This window comes from Spinacia oleracea, chromosome 6 (assembly GCF_020520425.1).
Source record: "Spinacia oleracea cultivar Varoflay chromosome 6, BTI_SOV_V1, whole genome shotgun sequence".
Taxonomy (NCBI): domain Eukaryota; kingdom Viridiplantae; phylum Streptophyta; class Magnoliopsida; order Caryophyllales; family Amaranthaceae; genus Spinacia; species Spinacia oleracea.
In genome coordinates this window covers 2,109,216-2,126,205 of record NC_079492.1, presented here as the reverse complement: position 1 = coordinate 2,126,205, position 16,990 = coordinate 2,109,216, and the positions used below count along the sequence as shown (strand labels likewise).

The 16,990-nt window shown below is 40.6% G+C and overlaps 1 protein-coding gene across 4 annotated transcripts; it reads left to right on the top strand.

The window, feature by feature from the left end:
- The first annotated feature begins 1,384 nt into the window (after window positions 1–1,384).
- LOC110777108 (uncharacterized) lies at window positions 1,385–16,776 on the top strand. 4 transcript variants are annotated; one of them, XR_008923131.1, is made up of 8 exons: window positions 1,385–1,671; window positions 3,755–4,022; window positions 4,106–4,225; window positions 4,319–4,477; window positions 5,270–5,442; window positions 12,487–12,592; window positions 12,973–13,066; window positions 16,431–16,776. XR_008923131.1 is itself a non-coding variant. In XM_056831173.1 (8 exons), the coding sequence occupies exons 3-8, from the start codon at window positions 3,777–3,779 to the stop codon at window positions 16,524–16,526; spliced, it is 900 nt and encodes a 299-aa protein (XP_056687151.1). In that variant the 5' UTR covers window positions 1,399–1,529; window positions 1,627–1,671; window positions 3,755–3,776; the 3' UTR covers window positions 16,527–16,776. The 4 variants fall into 4 exon arrangements, 3 of the variants coding, with proteins under 3 accessions (XP_056687153.1, XP_056687151.1, XP_056687152.1); XM_056831173.1 differs by lacking the exon at window positions 12,973–13,066 and having other exon boundaries at window positions 1,399–1,529; window positions 1,627–1,671; XM_056831174.1 differs by lacking the exon at window positions 12,973–13,066 and having other exon boundaries at window positions 1,499–1,517; window positions 1,627–1,671.
- The last annotated feature ends 214 nt before the right edge of the window (window positions 16,777–16,990 follow it).

The following is a 16,990-nucleotide window of genomic DNA, read 5'->3' as shown; positions in this document are numbered from 1 at the left end:
TTCTCTTTGTTCTCTGTTTGTGGGATAGATTTGTTTGTGTGTGATTTTACCATAACTCACTGCTTTTTGTGATAAAATCTATATGCTTTCTTGGACCCTCTAAATGATAACCAACAATCCAACCAACAATCCACCAAAGAGTGAGTGAAGAGTGCTTTGTTATCTCTTGTTATTTTGCTAAATGACTAGATTGGTATACGTAAAATCCAATATAGTCTCGAGATCACAGGGCACGAGGCATGGACACGTGCACGTAAGATTATGTTTTGGTGTTCACGGAAATATATTATAGATTACCCAAAGTAATTATCGAGCTATATTGATTTATCGAACCCATGTCAATTATTTTGGTGGATGAAATTACTCAAAGTTTTGGTTTTCTTGTTTTGTTATATATTTTTTGTGTCTATAACCATTAACCAATGGTGTAAACAATACGGAGTATACTTTTTTAGTGCGACTGAGCAATATTTTTAAGAAGATCCGTAACACATTTGGTGTATACTTACACTTCCACATCCCTTCACATGTTGCACTTGTACAATATCTGAATCCTTATACTCCAAGAGTCCATAGTCCATAGTCCATAGTCCATACTATAATGGCATTCCTTGATGTTGGATGGAGGAGAGCAATCAGCCTAAATATGGGCCTTGAGCCTTGTTTTTGGTTGACACACTTGTGACTATGGATGTTAATGAGCCGAGCCGAGGCTGAGACCGAGACCGAGACCGAGCCGAGCCGAGCCGAGGCTGAGACCGAGACCGAGCCGAGCCTCGAGTATAAAACTCGTGAGCATAGGCTCGGCTCGAGTTCGAAGCTTGTCGAGCCTGTAAAATTGTGCTCGAGCTCGAAACATTAAAACCGAACTCGGTTCGGCTCGAAGCTTGATAGACTCGCTCGAGGTTGAACAACAAATGTTTAATTAAGAAACATGTTTATCAATTTTTTCATGTTTTATATGTTAAAATATAAAAAATACATATATTAAAAAGAACTCGAGCTTGTTCACGAGCTTTCGAGTCGAGTCATTGATAGCTTAGGCTTGGCTCATTAAATTCTCGAAAAGAAACCCGAGCTTGAGTCGAGCCTGCTCAAGCCGAGCTTTGTCGAGCCCAGTATCGAATAGTTCGCAAGCAGCTCGGCTCGTTAAGCAAATATTCATAATAACCCAAAGTTACTTATACATAGCCCGTACCCCATACCCACCTAAAGCAGTATGCACTATACTAAGAACCACTTCGAACCAAACCCGAAACAAACCCGACAATATGCATTGTACTAAGAACCACTTCGAACCAAACCCAACAATTTGATTGCTGTTTTAGGATTAGAGTACAACCGGTGCATAATTTGATCGGACTGAGCATGACTTCTTACTCGAAAAAGAATGAGGCATGACTTCCTAACTCTGTCGAACACCAGAAAATATGAAAAAAGATCTCTCCTTTCATTTTCTGCTCAATCAATTTTCAAAATTCCCCATGAATCTTTTGGAACCATACAATAAGCTGGTGGTTTGTATAACCGTAACTGATTCTTCTTCTCTCCTCCTAGTTTTTAACAATTGCCAAGATAATTTCTGGGTTCCTCTGTTAATTTTCGAGGGTTTTCTTCTTCATTCAGGTTGCTTTGGTAATTTTACTGGCAATCATAGTTTCCCTGCAAAAGGTGAACTTTCTGCCATTTTCTTCATTCAGATTGCTATGGTAATTTTAATTTTATGTCATGTTGCACAACTTTAATTCATGTTATGCTTGACTTAAGTTTATCAATTGACAAATGAACTACCTCATATATATAAAGTTGTAGTCTTTGTAAGTTGATGCAATTTATTTAGTTTTGGGTGGACTGAACCAATTATATGGTGATATTTGCATTGTGGCTGCCACCTAAAATGGTATGGAGGAAAGAATTTATGTGTGGTTTCTTAAACCAATGATTAGTTTTACTAAATATAGTTATTGTAATCTGGAAGGCAATGATTTTGCACTTGGAAAGTGGCTACCTGTAATCTAGAGAGTACATCTAAAAATGCTTGATGTAAAATAGAGCAACTTTCCTGCATTTGGGTTCTGAATGTTAGTCTGAGTTGATTTCTTTTATTAGTTTAAGCATGACCAGAAAAAGAACCTTTTGAATATGATGTTCATCTCGGTCGAAAGTTTAATGGCGGTTCCGGAAACAGCATGAATAGGTATTAGATGATGAGGAATCTGCTTCATATTTAGAATTGTTGTAAAATAACTCAATTTAAGAGGACTTACTGAATCACAATGCAACTATTTCCAATGGTGGAATTCCTTGATTGATTTTGGGGGAGAGCGAGTTTGAGTGGTCTAGAAATCAAAGAATAGTAGCGAGTTATGGAGGCACCCAATCTTGATCATGCACATTATATGGCAAGCAAAAAAATGATATTTTGTCACTTGGTTCCATTAAAACCTGTCCTGTGATTGCTGTTGAGTTCTGAGGTTTGAGATGTAGCTTATTGACACATATGCTGCTTATCAACCGTACCCTCCAAGGACTAAGCCCTATGGATGACCCTCCAGTGTGATGGTTTTGTGGGTGTTCGAGCCTTCCAGGCATCCAAGCACCAAGTCTTTGATTACTTCCTTTAGATTTAGGCGGAAGTTGGGTCATTCTCTCTTCCTCACCGTCCTTTCAAAGTGGTCAGAGAAATTGTAGGATTCAGCAATTTTACCGTGTGAGTCATGGCAGGCATAAATGGAAGCCTTCATGTCTTAATCCTTCGAAGTAGGAAATTGAAGGTCAAATTTGTGCTTAATAATATGTGTGGTGTGGGAAAAAGAGTGATTTTCCATGATAATTTTCCTAAACCACCCTAACATCAAACGTTTTTTGGATAAGAGGAAACGGGGAGAAAGGGAGGGAAAGAAGCTCCCTTGTTTGGATAAAAGGTTGGAGGAAGTAAGCGGAGGGATCCATTTTCCAACCCTATTAAATAAACTCCATCCCTTCAAAATTGGAGAGATTGGGAGGAAAAATGGAGTTCGCATCCCCCTCCCCTTCCTCCTCTTTCCCTCCTCTTCCTTTCCCTTCTATCTTGCTATCCAAACACATTCGTCCAGCCTTCCAGAGCCTTCTGCAAGGTTAGCTGAGGTCTAACAGCATACCCCTAAGAGCTAAATAACCAGCAGCAAGATGAAACTTTGTTTCTGAGATCTGCATGCTGCAGCGATTGACTATGAACAAAATTGTAGTATAAATGGTGTCTTCGGACTTCGGAGGGAAGCATTTTCTAAAGTTGGGAAAGACAACCCCAAGAGCAATTGATAAATGATAATATTTCTTGGACAAGTATAATTACCAGAATTTTCCATTCAGAAGAATCATAAAGGGGGTTGGATGATTCCCTGAATATTCAAGTTGTTGATGACTAGAGAATGTTGCCTTATTATTGCGTTATTTCCACCAAATCATATCTTGATTATTCATGTTATGAATGTGTATTCCGTTACGCTATTAGTTGAATCTCAGAAGGTTAGAGACCTGAAATTCGGATGCTTCGTATTATTTGTTCTGAATCAGATAAAATATTAGTGACTTAAGCTTCTCTGGGAAGTATAATAACAGTGATCTGCCAATCACAATAGCACCTGCCTGAAGTGCAAACTTTAAGGAAAAAGAAACTTTATGGACTAATCTTTATTGTAACTTCTTTTGAATTGATTTTATAATTTTCCCATGGTATTCTCATTCTTTCTTTGCTCCCATTTGTATTCTGAAGACACATATATCATGGTTCAACCATGTTGACGGTGCATGCTGGGGGAGCTATCAGGAAGTGCTTGAGTTATTTAGATAACAATATATTTCAGGAGTTTAGTCTTTCAAAGGCTGCAAATTTCACTCCGTTACTCAGTCCTCTAGGCTGTCCTAGTCAACCAAGTTTTTCCAATACCGAAGGCTTGCGCAACTGCTTTCTTCCCAGACAAGGCCATGGGCAATTGAAAGGCTGTTCCCTCTCTCAGGACAGTGTTACCAAGAGGTGGCTGGTATGTCTTATTTTTTTTCTTTTTCTTTTCAATTATTTTCCGTTGAATTGTCTGGTTTTGATTGTTGACAACACATGTTCCAGTGCCGGTCTTTAGATCCTGCTTCATCAGATGATGATTATCGTTCATCAACAAATATTGCTGTCAGCTTATTCAGACGATACAGAAATGTGATTGATCGTGGTGGCACTGATAATCTTAAGGTTGGGAAAACATTTTAGCAATCACATTTTATGTTGTGACTTGTGAGAGATCATTGTTCTCTTTTAATTAATTTTTTTTCTCTGATGACATAGGAGTTCATTGAAGCTGGGGTAAATGCTTATGCATTAGGTTGCACTGATGAAGGTTTGAGGAAAGAGCTGTCCAATATGAAAGAATCTGGAGTTGAAATAGAATCAATGGAAATTTATGGCGGACGCACCAGCCTGAGGTCCAAAATATTATACGAGGAAGTGAGTTGTGCGTTCTTTTACACCGTGAACCTCGTATCTAATTTGTTTTTAATGAATTATACAACCCCTCAGCAATTGCAGGGGTAAGGTTGCGTACGTCCGACCCCCCCTACCCTGCTTTTTGCGGGAGCCTCTTTGAGGCAATGGGGTAATGATAATGATAATGATGAATTATACTGGAATAACTCTTTTATTTTTCTTTAATACCATTTTCCCCAAGCTTCTGTGGTAGATGTGGTGCTAAATTTAGACCTGTTAACAAAGTGGGTGAGGCTGGTTTTGGCTTAGGTAGAGTGGGGTTGGATCAGCTACAAGTCCAATAATTTCGGTTTCCTTCAAGAAAATTCTTGGTTGTGACCCGAAGTTTTCAATTTAGGATTGGTTCAGGTCAAATGACAGACAAAAGGGGATTTTGTTACTCTTTGTGTACGTGCCTATTATTTTAGCATTTCTCAGCTTAAACTTGTATGAACTTGAATTTAAATCTAGAATCATGAAATTAACTGACTACTATGGCATTCTATGTGTACCCCTTTCTTTAACTACCTACGTTTAGTGGAATTTTTATTATTTGTTTCACTTGCATTGGTCATTTTATATGTTTTGCCTGGCTTTTGGTTATTACTGATTACTGCTCTTTGTTCAATGCATTGTGCTGCTTGTGCATATGTAAACATCTTCAGGTTATGATCTGCATTGCAATTCATTTATCTTATATAAATCATAGCTTGAACTCGCCCAGTGAAAATATGAAAACCCGGTATTTATGCATGTGTCCCCTTTAAAATGCAGGTTGATGAGTGCATTCTTTGGTTGAGCATTATATGTATCACCATCTTGTGTACACCACAGCCAACCGTAGTTAGATGGTCTGCTTCACCTCCAGTCTCTGAAGATGTATTACATCAGTGGAAAGGCTTTTGTGCAATCATTGCAAATGCATATTATGTGAGAGGAATGGCATGGTAAGCCATTTCTTTTATTGTATGTTTCAAAGATACAGTAGTAATTGTGTCGAGTTGCTGCAAACAATATAGGCAAGGACCCCCAAATATATTTGCACCTCTTCAGTCCTTAGTCTTCACTGATTTTATTGTACTAGACTGGTGAGGAACCTCAAGTCTTATATGTGACCAGCCACACCATCAACTTGATGGTGGGACGTGTTCACACTTTTAAACAAGCCCAACGCGTTTAAAGCACATCGCGTTGGTTAACGAAATCTAAAAGTAACACCAACATAGAAAATAAAATAACACCAGTGTATATAAGAAACCTCTATCATGAAACTGCAATAAAACAAGAAAAGTAACAACGAATACAATGTATAAGTAACACCAGCATAGAAAGTCAAGTAACACCAGTATATACAAGGAACCTCAGCTCTAACACATGAAATTGAAGAAACTTCAATAACTAAAAGTAACACTAACATAGAAAATCAAGTAACACCCATGTATACAAGGAATCTCTAACATGAAATTGAAGAACCTGCAATAAAACAAGAAAAGTAACAACGAATACAATGTATAAGTAACACCAGCATAGAAAGTCAAGTAACACTCCTCTATACAAGGAACCTCAAACATAAAATTGAATAAACTGCAATAAAACAAGAAAATAACCGTGAATACAATGTATAAGTAACACCAGCATAGGAAGTTAAGTTACACCAGTCTATACAAGGAACTTCTAACATGAAATGGAACGCCGGCTACTCCTTCACCCGTTAACCCAACACACCCAACACACACACCTGCACAAATTCACAATAATAGAAAAACAGAGTAACAATGATGTTTGCTCACCCAAGGTAAGGTTTATTTATTACTGGAAATAGATGAGGATAGCTAAGTGAGAATTCGAGAGCTCACTATCTCTCCCAAAAGTAGCACAAACTTCTCACAATACAAATGACATACCCTATTCCCAATATTCCTTCCCCTTTATACACAAGTCCCCAAAAAAATAGTCTGCCTAGTTTGTCTTTTTGCGCTGCTGTATGTTAGCATGCCACGTGGCTCCTTCTGCCCGTTAGGACCATCTGCTGTATTATCAACTGCAGTTGTGGTGCGCACCCCTGGCGGGCTTGTTACATCACCCTCCTCCTCAAGTACCACCTTGTCCTCAAGGTGGAAGGTGAGAAATCCTTCCTGAATGGCTGTAGCCTTTTCCCAAGTGGCCTCAAAAGCTGGGAGATGCTTCCACTTAATCAACACTTCCTGTATTACTTTCCTTCCTACTGCCCTGATGCGCACTTCTAATACCTCCTCGGGTTCTGCTACTAGTTCTAGGTCAGCTGAAATCTGTGCAGGAATTGATGTAGTGGTGACATCCTCTCCAACTGCTCTCTTAAGCTGCGAGACATGGAATACGGGGTGAATCTTACAAGCTTCTGGTAACTCCAACTTGTAGGCAACACTTCCCACTTTCTGAAGCACCTTGTATGGCCCATAGAAGCGAGCTGCAAGCTTCTCAAATGGCCTATGAGCAAGTGATTTTTGTCGATAAGGCTGCAGTTTGAGATATACCAGCTCTCCTTCATATGACTCCTCCCTCCTTTTACGATCTGCATTCATCTTCATTCGGTGCTGACCCTTAACTAAGTTCAATTGTAACTCAGCCAACATCTCATCCCTCTCCTGTAGCATGTCTTCCAAACTGTCAACCAGAGTTTTCCCCTTCCCAATTCTCAGCAGGTGTGGTGGCTCTCTCCCATATACCATCTGAAATTGGGAAATTTTGGTGGACGTATGCATAGAGGTATTATAAGAGAATTCAGCCCAAGATAACCACAGTGCCCATTGCCCTTCTGCAAAGCACCGCAAATAAGTCTCTAAACACTTGTTCACTACTTCACTCTGGTCGTCCGTTTGGGTGTGATAGGCAGTGTTTTTCTTAAGGATGGTCTCAATTCCAAGGGGTTGAAATCCCCTAGAAATAATACCAATTCAATTCCAATGGGTTGAAATCCCCTAGAAATAATAACAAGGTAAGGATCATGGACAATCCCTTGGGTATGACTAGCCTCCCCTTGTACATTAACTTGCCTTCTTCTAATGTAAAAGCACTCTCATCTCCTGCTAGCAAGTCTGCCTGATCTTTGTTGATCTTTGCCAGTACCTTATCCGATTCAATTTCTTTGTGCAACTCTTCCCAGTCTACTTCCCTCGAACTCAACATGAGGCCCAACTCCACCTCTCCGCCAGATATTAGTGACCATACATCATCAACACGGTTGGAAGTCCCGGGCTTATACTGGACCTCAAAGTCATATGCCATTAGTTTGCTAATCCATTTCTGATAATCTGCTGCGATTTCCCGTTGTGTTAGACTTTGTTGATCACTTCGAACTGTGAAATGTCTCCCCATTAAATAGTGTTTCCATTTGAGTATTGATAAGCATACCGCCATTAATTCTTTCTCATATATTGATTTGCTTTGATTTCTCGGGCCTAAAAGTTTACTGTAATGTGCATACGCACGCCATTGGCTGACCCTCTTGCATCAGAAACGCATCCAACTCGTAACCTGATGCGTCCGTTTCAAGCATGAATGTTTTTGAAAAGGCATCACTAATACATGGGCTGCCACCATAGCCTCCTTCAAGGCATTAAAGGCCTCACTAGCCTTCTCCGACCCCCCAAAATTATCCTTTTTGAGTTGCTCGGTCAACACTTGTGCAACTTGTGCGTATCGCAATATAAACTTACGATAATAGCCCGTTAACCCCAGAAATCCACGAAGCTCACGAAGGTTCTTTGGTGTTTCCCACTCCAACATTGCCCTCACCTTATCCATATCCATGGCTACCCCTTCCAGGTAGGTAACCTCCCTCCTCCCCAACTCACTTCTTACGGTTGACATAAAGTTTCTGCTCGGCCAGAATGCTGACAACCACTGCCATGTGCTGCTTATGCTCTGCCTCTGTTGCACTATAAATCAAAATATCATAAAAAAAAACCAAAACACACTTACACAAAAACGGCTGAAAAATATCGTTCAACAGGGACTGGAACGTTGCAAGTGCGTTCATCAATCGGAAGGGCATTAATAGGAACTCGTAATGTCCCTCGTTAGTTCGAAAAGCCGTCTTGTGAGTATCTTCGAGTTTCACCAATATCTGGTGACCAGACTTTAAATCCAACTTGAGAAAATGACTAACCCGTGTAACTCGTCCAATAACTCATCAATCACAGAAATTGGATACTTATCCGACACTGTTTCTTTGTTCAAGGCTCGATAATCAACGCAAAATCGCCACGATCCTTCCTTCTTCACTAATAAAACCGGGCTCGAAAAGGGACTTACTGAGGGTCGAATTACTCCTGCCTGTAGCATCTCGTGTATCAATTTTTCGATTTCATTTTTCTGAAAATGGGGATAGCGATACGGTCACACACTAACCGGGTTGCACCCTTCTCGTAACACTATAGCATGTTCATGTTCCCGGGAAGGTGGTAACCCAATGGCCATCTCAAATACCTGCTTGTAATGCTGCAACACCTCCTCCAAAAAGGGATGTTCATTGTTGTTTTCTTGTAGCTCCTCTCCTTCCGCTTCCAACTTGTTACACTCCACCACTATCCCTTCCCCCGTTATCTGTAAGGTTTTCAACATAGCTTTTAGTGAGATCCTCAATCGGGCCAAAGTAGCGTCCCCCTTGATCACACACTGATTACCCCCCTTGGAACTTTATGACTTGTGTTTTCCAGTTAGTGATTAGTGATCACTGCCCCAAGTTTCTCTAACCACTGAACCCCCAATATCACATCTGAACCCCCCAATTGCAATGGCAAAAAATCCTCGTTCACCTCAATTCCTCCCTCCAAATGCAATACCACTGCCCGACAAACTCCCGCCCCTTGAACGACTTCGCCGTTCCCACCAAACTGTTATGTTCCCATCAGCTGAAGACTCAAACGCTCTACCACCTTCGATGATATAAAATTATGGGTTGCCTGGGTCGATCATTACGGTAACCTCACTCTGGTTGATTCTTCCCCCAACCTCATCGTCTTGTTTTGGGATGGGTATGTCCGACGACTTAGTACAAGGACACCTCAGGTGTCGCAACCCTTTCATCGCTGTAGTTTTCTTCTGGCGGCTCTTCCTCTTCACTCTCGTCGGCGCTGCTTTCGACCAATTACTTGCGTTTGCACACATGGTTGGCCTCCCACTTTCCGTCACATCGGAAGCACAATCCCTTTGCTCTCTTCTCTTGAAGCTCACTCTCCGACAACCACCTCACCCCCGATCTGAAAGTGTTGTTGCGGGGAGATGCTACCGAGGATTGGGTTGAGCGTACCCCAGATATTCGCTGATATTCGCTGATTAGGGCTGCTGGTTGTTCGGCCCAACTATTGACAAGGAACTCCCGAAATTGGACTTGTTGGATCCAAATGTGTTGGCCCAACTTCCCAGACCCGTTTACTTTTCGACCCGGTCTCGATCTTCAAGCCGAAGTGCCAGATTCATGGCTTGTTTGAGGTTATAGGGTTGTAGAACCGTTGTTGGTGTAGCATTCCGACCTTCGACGACCTAAACTCCTTACAACATTCTCTCCTTCAAGTCTCACCACCCCTCTATCGGCCGACGACAATTCTCCCATTGAAAGAAATGGAGAGCATCGCCCTCCACTGCCACCACGGCCGAAACCATCCGCTCCTCTTATGAAAGTTGAAATACCTCTTCGCCCTTAAGATCATCCATCAGGGTCGTCGCCCTAAAAAATCGGCATGTCAAGCTTTCGGAACCGCCAGTTTCTACCCCCGTTCCCTCCATGGCAACCACCTACACTGAAACTCCTGTCCTCCTCATCCTCTGTCTCACAGTGTCGGTTATTCCGGTTCTTCCCCACCTCTCTGTTATCCGCTACCAACATCCTAATCTCATCACGAAAGCGATTGACTTTGCCCTCAAGCTCCTCAGCTCTTTCTTGAGCCTTCTTCGCCTCCTCTTCTGCGGAAGCCTTGAGTTGGTCAGAAAGAGACCTGCGTTGGAGACAATGCTCTCTAAGGTGGTCATCGCCTCCTTAATTGCGTTGGAGACGATGCTCTCTAAGGTGGTCTCCAATCGTTCCATCCTTGCCTCCAACTCCTGATCTCTTTCCTCCTCCACGGTCTCTAGGTTGCGTTGCTGGCTCCGCGTCATGGATCGCACCGATCTAATACCACGTGGAACACTCCGGTTACTCCTTCACCCCTTCATCTGTTAACCCAACACACCATTCACAATAACAGAAAAACATTCACAATAACAGAAAAACAGAGTAACAATGGTGTTTGCTCACTCAAGGTAAGGTTTATTTATTACTGGAAATAGATGAGGATAGCTAAGTGAGAATTCAAGAGCTCACTATCTCTCCCAAAAGTAGCACAAACTACTCAGAATACAAATGACATACCCTATTCCTAGTATTCACAAATCCCCCAAAAGATAGTCTACCTAGTTTGTCTTCTTGCGCCTGTATGTTAGCATGCCACGTGGCTCCTTCTCCCGTTAGGACCATATTGTCAGCTGCAGTTGTGGTGCGCACCCCTATAAACTGCAATAAAACAAGAAAAATAACGGCGATTACAATGTATAAGTAACACCAACATAGAAAGTCAAGTAACACCCATCTATACAATGAACATTTAACATGAAACTGCAATAAAACAAGAAAAGTAACACCGAATACAATGTACTCCCTCCGTCCTTTAATACTCGACCTATTTTGACTTTTTGCACTATTTACATAATTCACTTTGACCCTATTTTATTTCTAGTTTATGAAAACAAATGTTAGTATATAATATATTGTTGGCTTCATCTTAATATATATTTTCAAAATATTAATATTTTTTTAAGTTTTTATAATATGTAGTTAAAAAAATTGGTGGTCAAAGTTGTGAATTGGTAAACGTGTTCGGTCAAAACAGGTAGAGTATTAAGGGACGGAGGGAGTAATGTATAAGTAACACCAACATAAAAGTCAAGTAACACCATTCTATACAAGAAACATCTAACATGAAACTGAAATAAAACAAGAAAAGTAACAACGAATACAAGGTATAAGTAACACCGGTATAAAATACCAAGTACCACCAGTCTATACAAGGAATCTCTAACATGAAATTGAAGAAACTGCAGTAAAACAAGAAAAGTAACAGCGAATACAATATATAAGTAACACCAACATTGAAAGTCAAGTAATTCCATTCAATAACCTTCTCCATAGTAGCTTCCTGCAAAGAAGTTGCGCTCGCGGGCGTCACTGGTCACACAGGAGATCGTTGGGTGAGGAAACCCTTGCCTAACTTGGCATTCTTTTCACTGTCAATTCATCCAGTTAACTATTAATCTTCATGATGGCATTAATGTTGTTTACCTTTTCTTTACTTTTATTCACTATAGTAAAAGAGTGGAAAATATTGATGATTTGAGGTATACATCAGAATGGCCTTTTTCCTTTATACAACTAGACCTTCTTTCCAGCTGAGATTTTTTTCACAGTGAATGTTCAGGAGGCCAACCTACATAATTGAAACCATTCGCCGGAGCTAAACTATAAAAAGTAATGTAACCCTGTGATTGATAGGTTTTAACTAGTTGGCTGTATCACTACAAATATCATCCTAAGGAAGGAGGATTTTCTGCAGATTCTAGAATCTAGATCATCCATGTACAGGATTCAGATAGAGGAAGAATTAAATAAATAAATAAATAAATAAACAGAACGATTGTATTTCTAGACCCCCCTTTTTAATTCTCCCAGCCATCTGTCCCAGTTACTCACTCTTCCAATCCCGTCCAAAGAGCTTAATAAAAAATATCCATTTTGCTATATTGGCTTAAATTCTCAAAAGAATAGTTCCATTCGTATTATTACTGAAGTATGTGTTTCATTCACTCATTTGAAAAGAAATTTGATTTTTAACTGTTTACTATTCTGTTACGGAGTAATTGAAGTTTTATTTGTAGTGTTTAATATTTATAATGAGGCCGCTTTTTTTCATGACTGAAAGGCTTCCTGTGAAGACACTTCAATTAGAGCAGATGGCAGTGGCAGGACATGCTGAGGAACCTTCTGTTGTTGCGAGTAGAATGCGTTTGGTATTCAGTACCCTAGAGGTGAGTCTTCCTAAACCCTTTTCCTTACCAATTTTTTTTCACATTCTTCATTTTCACCATGTCGATTCACTCATCTCAGTACATGTTTGTCTTTTGTTACATGCCAATTTTATTCGCGAGCTTTTGTTAAATGTATCTCGACTTGTAAAAGTTGCATGGGTTTTTTTTTTTGGTGCGGGACTTTATATTGAGAGTCCCTGATTCAATGAAGAACCATTTTAATGGTCGAAACTTCAGAAACAATCGATATCTTAGTATTGTTATTAAATCTCTAGAATTTGATGTAGTCATTTGTGCATATTCTGATGTTGCTTCCAGTTTGAGTGTTCGTGGAGTGAGATTGAATAGAGTGAAGTTTACTCTAGTTCTTGTTTATGCAGGTGGTTAGTCCGCAGTGGCCTCAGGCATAGTTCTGCATTATTTGAAGGGAGAAGATCTCGGTTTCTTGTTCTCAGCGACAAGAAATGCAGAGCGGTAAATCTTACACGTGCATCAAAATGATTATACTTATATGTCACATTTTTCTACTTCTATGTTATATTGCTGGAATAATTCTTCATCACCCTTTCATTTCGAGTTACTTTTATCAAAATGGTTTGAAAATCTTACTCCGTAGCATTTCTTAGTGATTTTGCTATTTACAGATAATCTAATAACCAGATAAGATTTACAGTTCATGAATCAGGAGTAATTTACTACTTTACTTCGTGAATTTGTCATTTGTACAGAAGTGTCAATGCATGATCTGAACTCAAAATACACTTGAGGAAAAGACAGTACCATAATAAATGTCGATGTAGATTCTTTTTTATGAACACAATAATAACTTTGAAAAGAATTATTACAGAATACATAATGAAACATTATTCTTCAATAAAATTTCTCTGATTTTTACCCTTTCTTTTCTACTAACTGATAAAAGAAAAAAAAAAAAGATGTTATGGTTTTCTCTTAGAAACTTAGGGCTTGTGATCTTCAACATTGGTATTGGTATCTCGATGTTCATTAGTACCTACACCAATTCCAAACCCAAAACCCATACCCATGCCAAATCCCATGCCTATTCCTTGGTTGCCACCATAACCTCTTCCGCCGCTATATCCTGAACCAAACCCAAACCCGCTACCTTGTCCTTGACCATATCCTTGACTATAACCTCCACTTTCACCCCCTTCTCCACCTCCTCCTCCTCTGCCACTGCCACCGCCACCGCCACTGCCACCACCTATTCCAAAACCTGCACCAAAGCCAATACCATGACCGAACCCTCTTTCGGAGCCAAAACCACCCCTACTACCACCTCCAACCCCATATCCACTTCCATGGCCAAAACCTTCCCCAACACCTCCACTTTTTCCTCCTCCACCTCCACCACCACCACCACCACCACCTTCACTTGAAAAGCCAACTCCACCACCGGCACCTTCTCCATGTCCTTCACCATGACCTAAGCCTTGTACTGAACCACCACCACTACCTCCTCCACCTCCCCCTCCTCCAGCACTACCTCCGCTTGTCCCTCCAACACCGGCGCCAAAACCTTCTCCATACCCTCCAGCATGTCCGTCTAACTCTTCCGTTGAACCTCCACCTCCACCTCCGCCTCCAACTCCACCAGCAGTACCTCCTCTTGTAACTCCAACACCGCCGCCAAAACCTTCTCCATGCCCTTCAACATGTCCGCCCAACCCTTCCGTTGAACCTCCTCCCCGTCCTCCACCACCTCCTCCTGTAGTACTGTCACTTGTGATTCCGACTCCAAAACCTTCTCCATGCCCTTCAGCGTGTCCGCCTAACCCTTCCGTTGAACCTCCTCCCTCTCCTCCACCACCTCCTCCTGCACCACCACCACTTGTGACTCCACCAGCACCAAAACCTTCTCCATGCCCTTCATTATGTCCACTTATCCCTTCAGTTGAACCACCTCCACCTCCTGCACCACCTCCACCCGTAACACCACCGCTTGTGACACCAATACCAGCACCTTCTCCATGCCCTTCGGCTTGTCCACCTAATTCTTTCGTTGAACCTCCTCCTCCGCCACTACCACCTCCTCCCGCAACACCACCACTTGAGTCTCCTATACCGGCACCAATGCCTTGTCCATGCCCTTCAGCATGTCCACCTAATGATTCTGTTGAACCTCCTCCTCCGCCACTACCACCTCCTCCCGCAACACCACCACTTGACTCTCCTGTACCGGCACCAATGCCATGTCCATGCCCTTCGGCATGTGTACCTGACCCTTCTGTTGCACTACCACCTGCGCCCCCTCCACCCCCTCCTGCAACACCACCTCCAGCTGCACTTCCAACTCCAACCCCACCACCACTCCCATGCCCTTCGGCATGACCTGCTAATCCTTCTGTTGAGCCACCACCTTCTCCTCCTCCACCTCCACCACTTGCAACTCCAATTCCAGCCCCGACTCCTTCTCCATGCCCTTCCGCATGGCCTAAACCTTCTATTGAACCACCACCACTACCCCCTCCATCACCTCCAGCTTCTCCATTGCCAATACCCCCTCTCGCTCCATATCCTTCACCATGTCCTACACCCTCACCTACACTACTAAGCTTTTCTCTTCTCCCACCTCCTCCATAGCTACCACCACGCCTCCCCCCACCACCAAATGCATTGCTGAAAAAGCTTCCACAACCCCTCCATCGATACATGCAATGACTAAAAACCCCATCATCCTCCTCTTCGTCACCATGAATTGTAATGCTTAAAGAAGCAAGTGTTATCATGAGAACGAGTGCAATCGAATACCGAGCTTTGGCAGACACAACCATGGCTCTATCACAATTAAGTGTGGTTTTAGTGGGACTTTTATGTAGTAAGTATGTATAAGTGATGATATGATCAAATTCTTTTAGTAAGTGATTTGTATCCCACTTTGATAGACATGATATTTTAGCTCGAGGGTTCCGTACTTTATATACACATGTCAAGTCCTTCAAGTTCCATTAAACAAATATCAATAATTATTCAATCATTGAATTGATTTGCTAGAAGACATTCCTTTTGATATTCTTTATACAACATTGGTCAATCCTATGAGTGCGGCAGTTGCATAGTCTATTGACTAGAGACTATATCACTATAGAAATTTAGATATAGTGCTATAAATTACTCTTAATTCAACATTGCAGCAATCTTAATTAGTTTCTTGTTTTACTCTCTAATCTTCTTCCACTTCCGGGGATTCCGCTTTTTGTTTGTTAGCCTCTGCAATTGTAGGGTAAGGTTTCGTTCGTACGTTTGACCTCTTGACCCCACTTGTTGCGGTAGCCTCTTTGAAGGCAATGAGGTATTGATATGATGATGATGGTAGCACTTGGTTCAAATTCTTTCGAAGTCCTAAACCCCGCTTTGGTTTCAACTTATTTCAGTCAAAATAAGTTCAGAGAATAAGTTTTGCCGTAGAGAAAATAAGTTTATACTACGTATTATACAAGTTTAGATAAAATAATATAGAACAAACTACAAAATGGTGAAAAACTATGAGCTAAAACTATGTGTAGTGTCGAAACTAATTTGAGACGGAAGGAGTATAATAAAAGACTCATAGTTTAAGACTCAAATCAATGTCTTTGATCAAAGATTAAGTAAACTTGTTTTTGCTATCGATGTCGACAGGACAGTCAAAACTTGTTTGTGTTACATATGATCATATGATGTATACACTACTAGTCTATTGTCGCTATATGCAAATGCTTGGTTGAAAAGATGTACGTAGTATAATGCAATGCCTATAATTTTCCACTATGAATTTTCGTAAAGTTTTTTTTGTAGCTAATAATCGTAGCATAACCAAATGATTTTTAATACACAGATTATATCTTTGATAAAAAAAAAACAAGAAATGGTGGAGTGGGTGACCATATCTTCAAGAAATTCCTTCAAAGTTATAAGCAATGGATCATTCTAAACATTGCACAAATGTCAAAGTCTCTAATTCTCTATCCGGAAACACCTAAAAGCGATAAACTCTTTTCTTTTTTTTTCTTCCTTTTAGTGAATACTCACTGGTGTTTAGCATGGATGATGCTTCAAGTTACTACTTTAAATATTATATTATGGTGTGTATTATATGAAAAGTTAGTATAAAATATAAACTTGAACATTTCAAATTTTATATTTACGTGCAATAAAATATATATAATATAATGATTGATTAAGATGGTTAAGTTATACACGTATTTCTTGCTAAGTAGTTCCATGTGACACATATTCTTTATTATGAACGTACACTTTTCAATATATTAGTATAGATTATATTTTTCATTCGATACAAGTGAATAATTAAATCTACCTTAAGAAAACTTGATGAATGTAGGAGGCAAACTCTAATTAAAGAGGGTATGATAAACTTAATTTGAAATCGGGTTTATT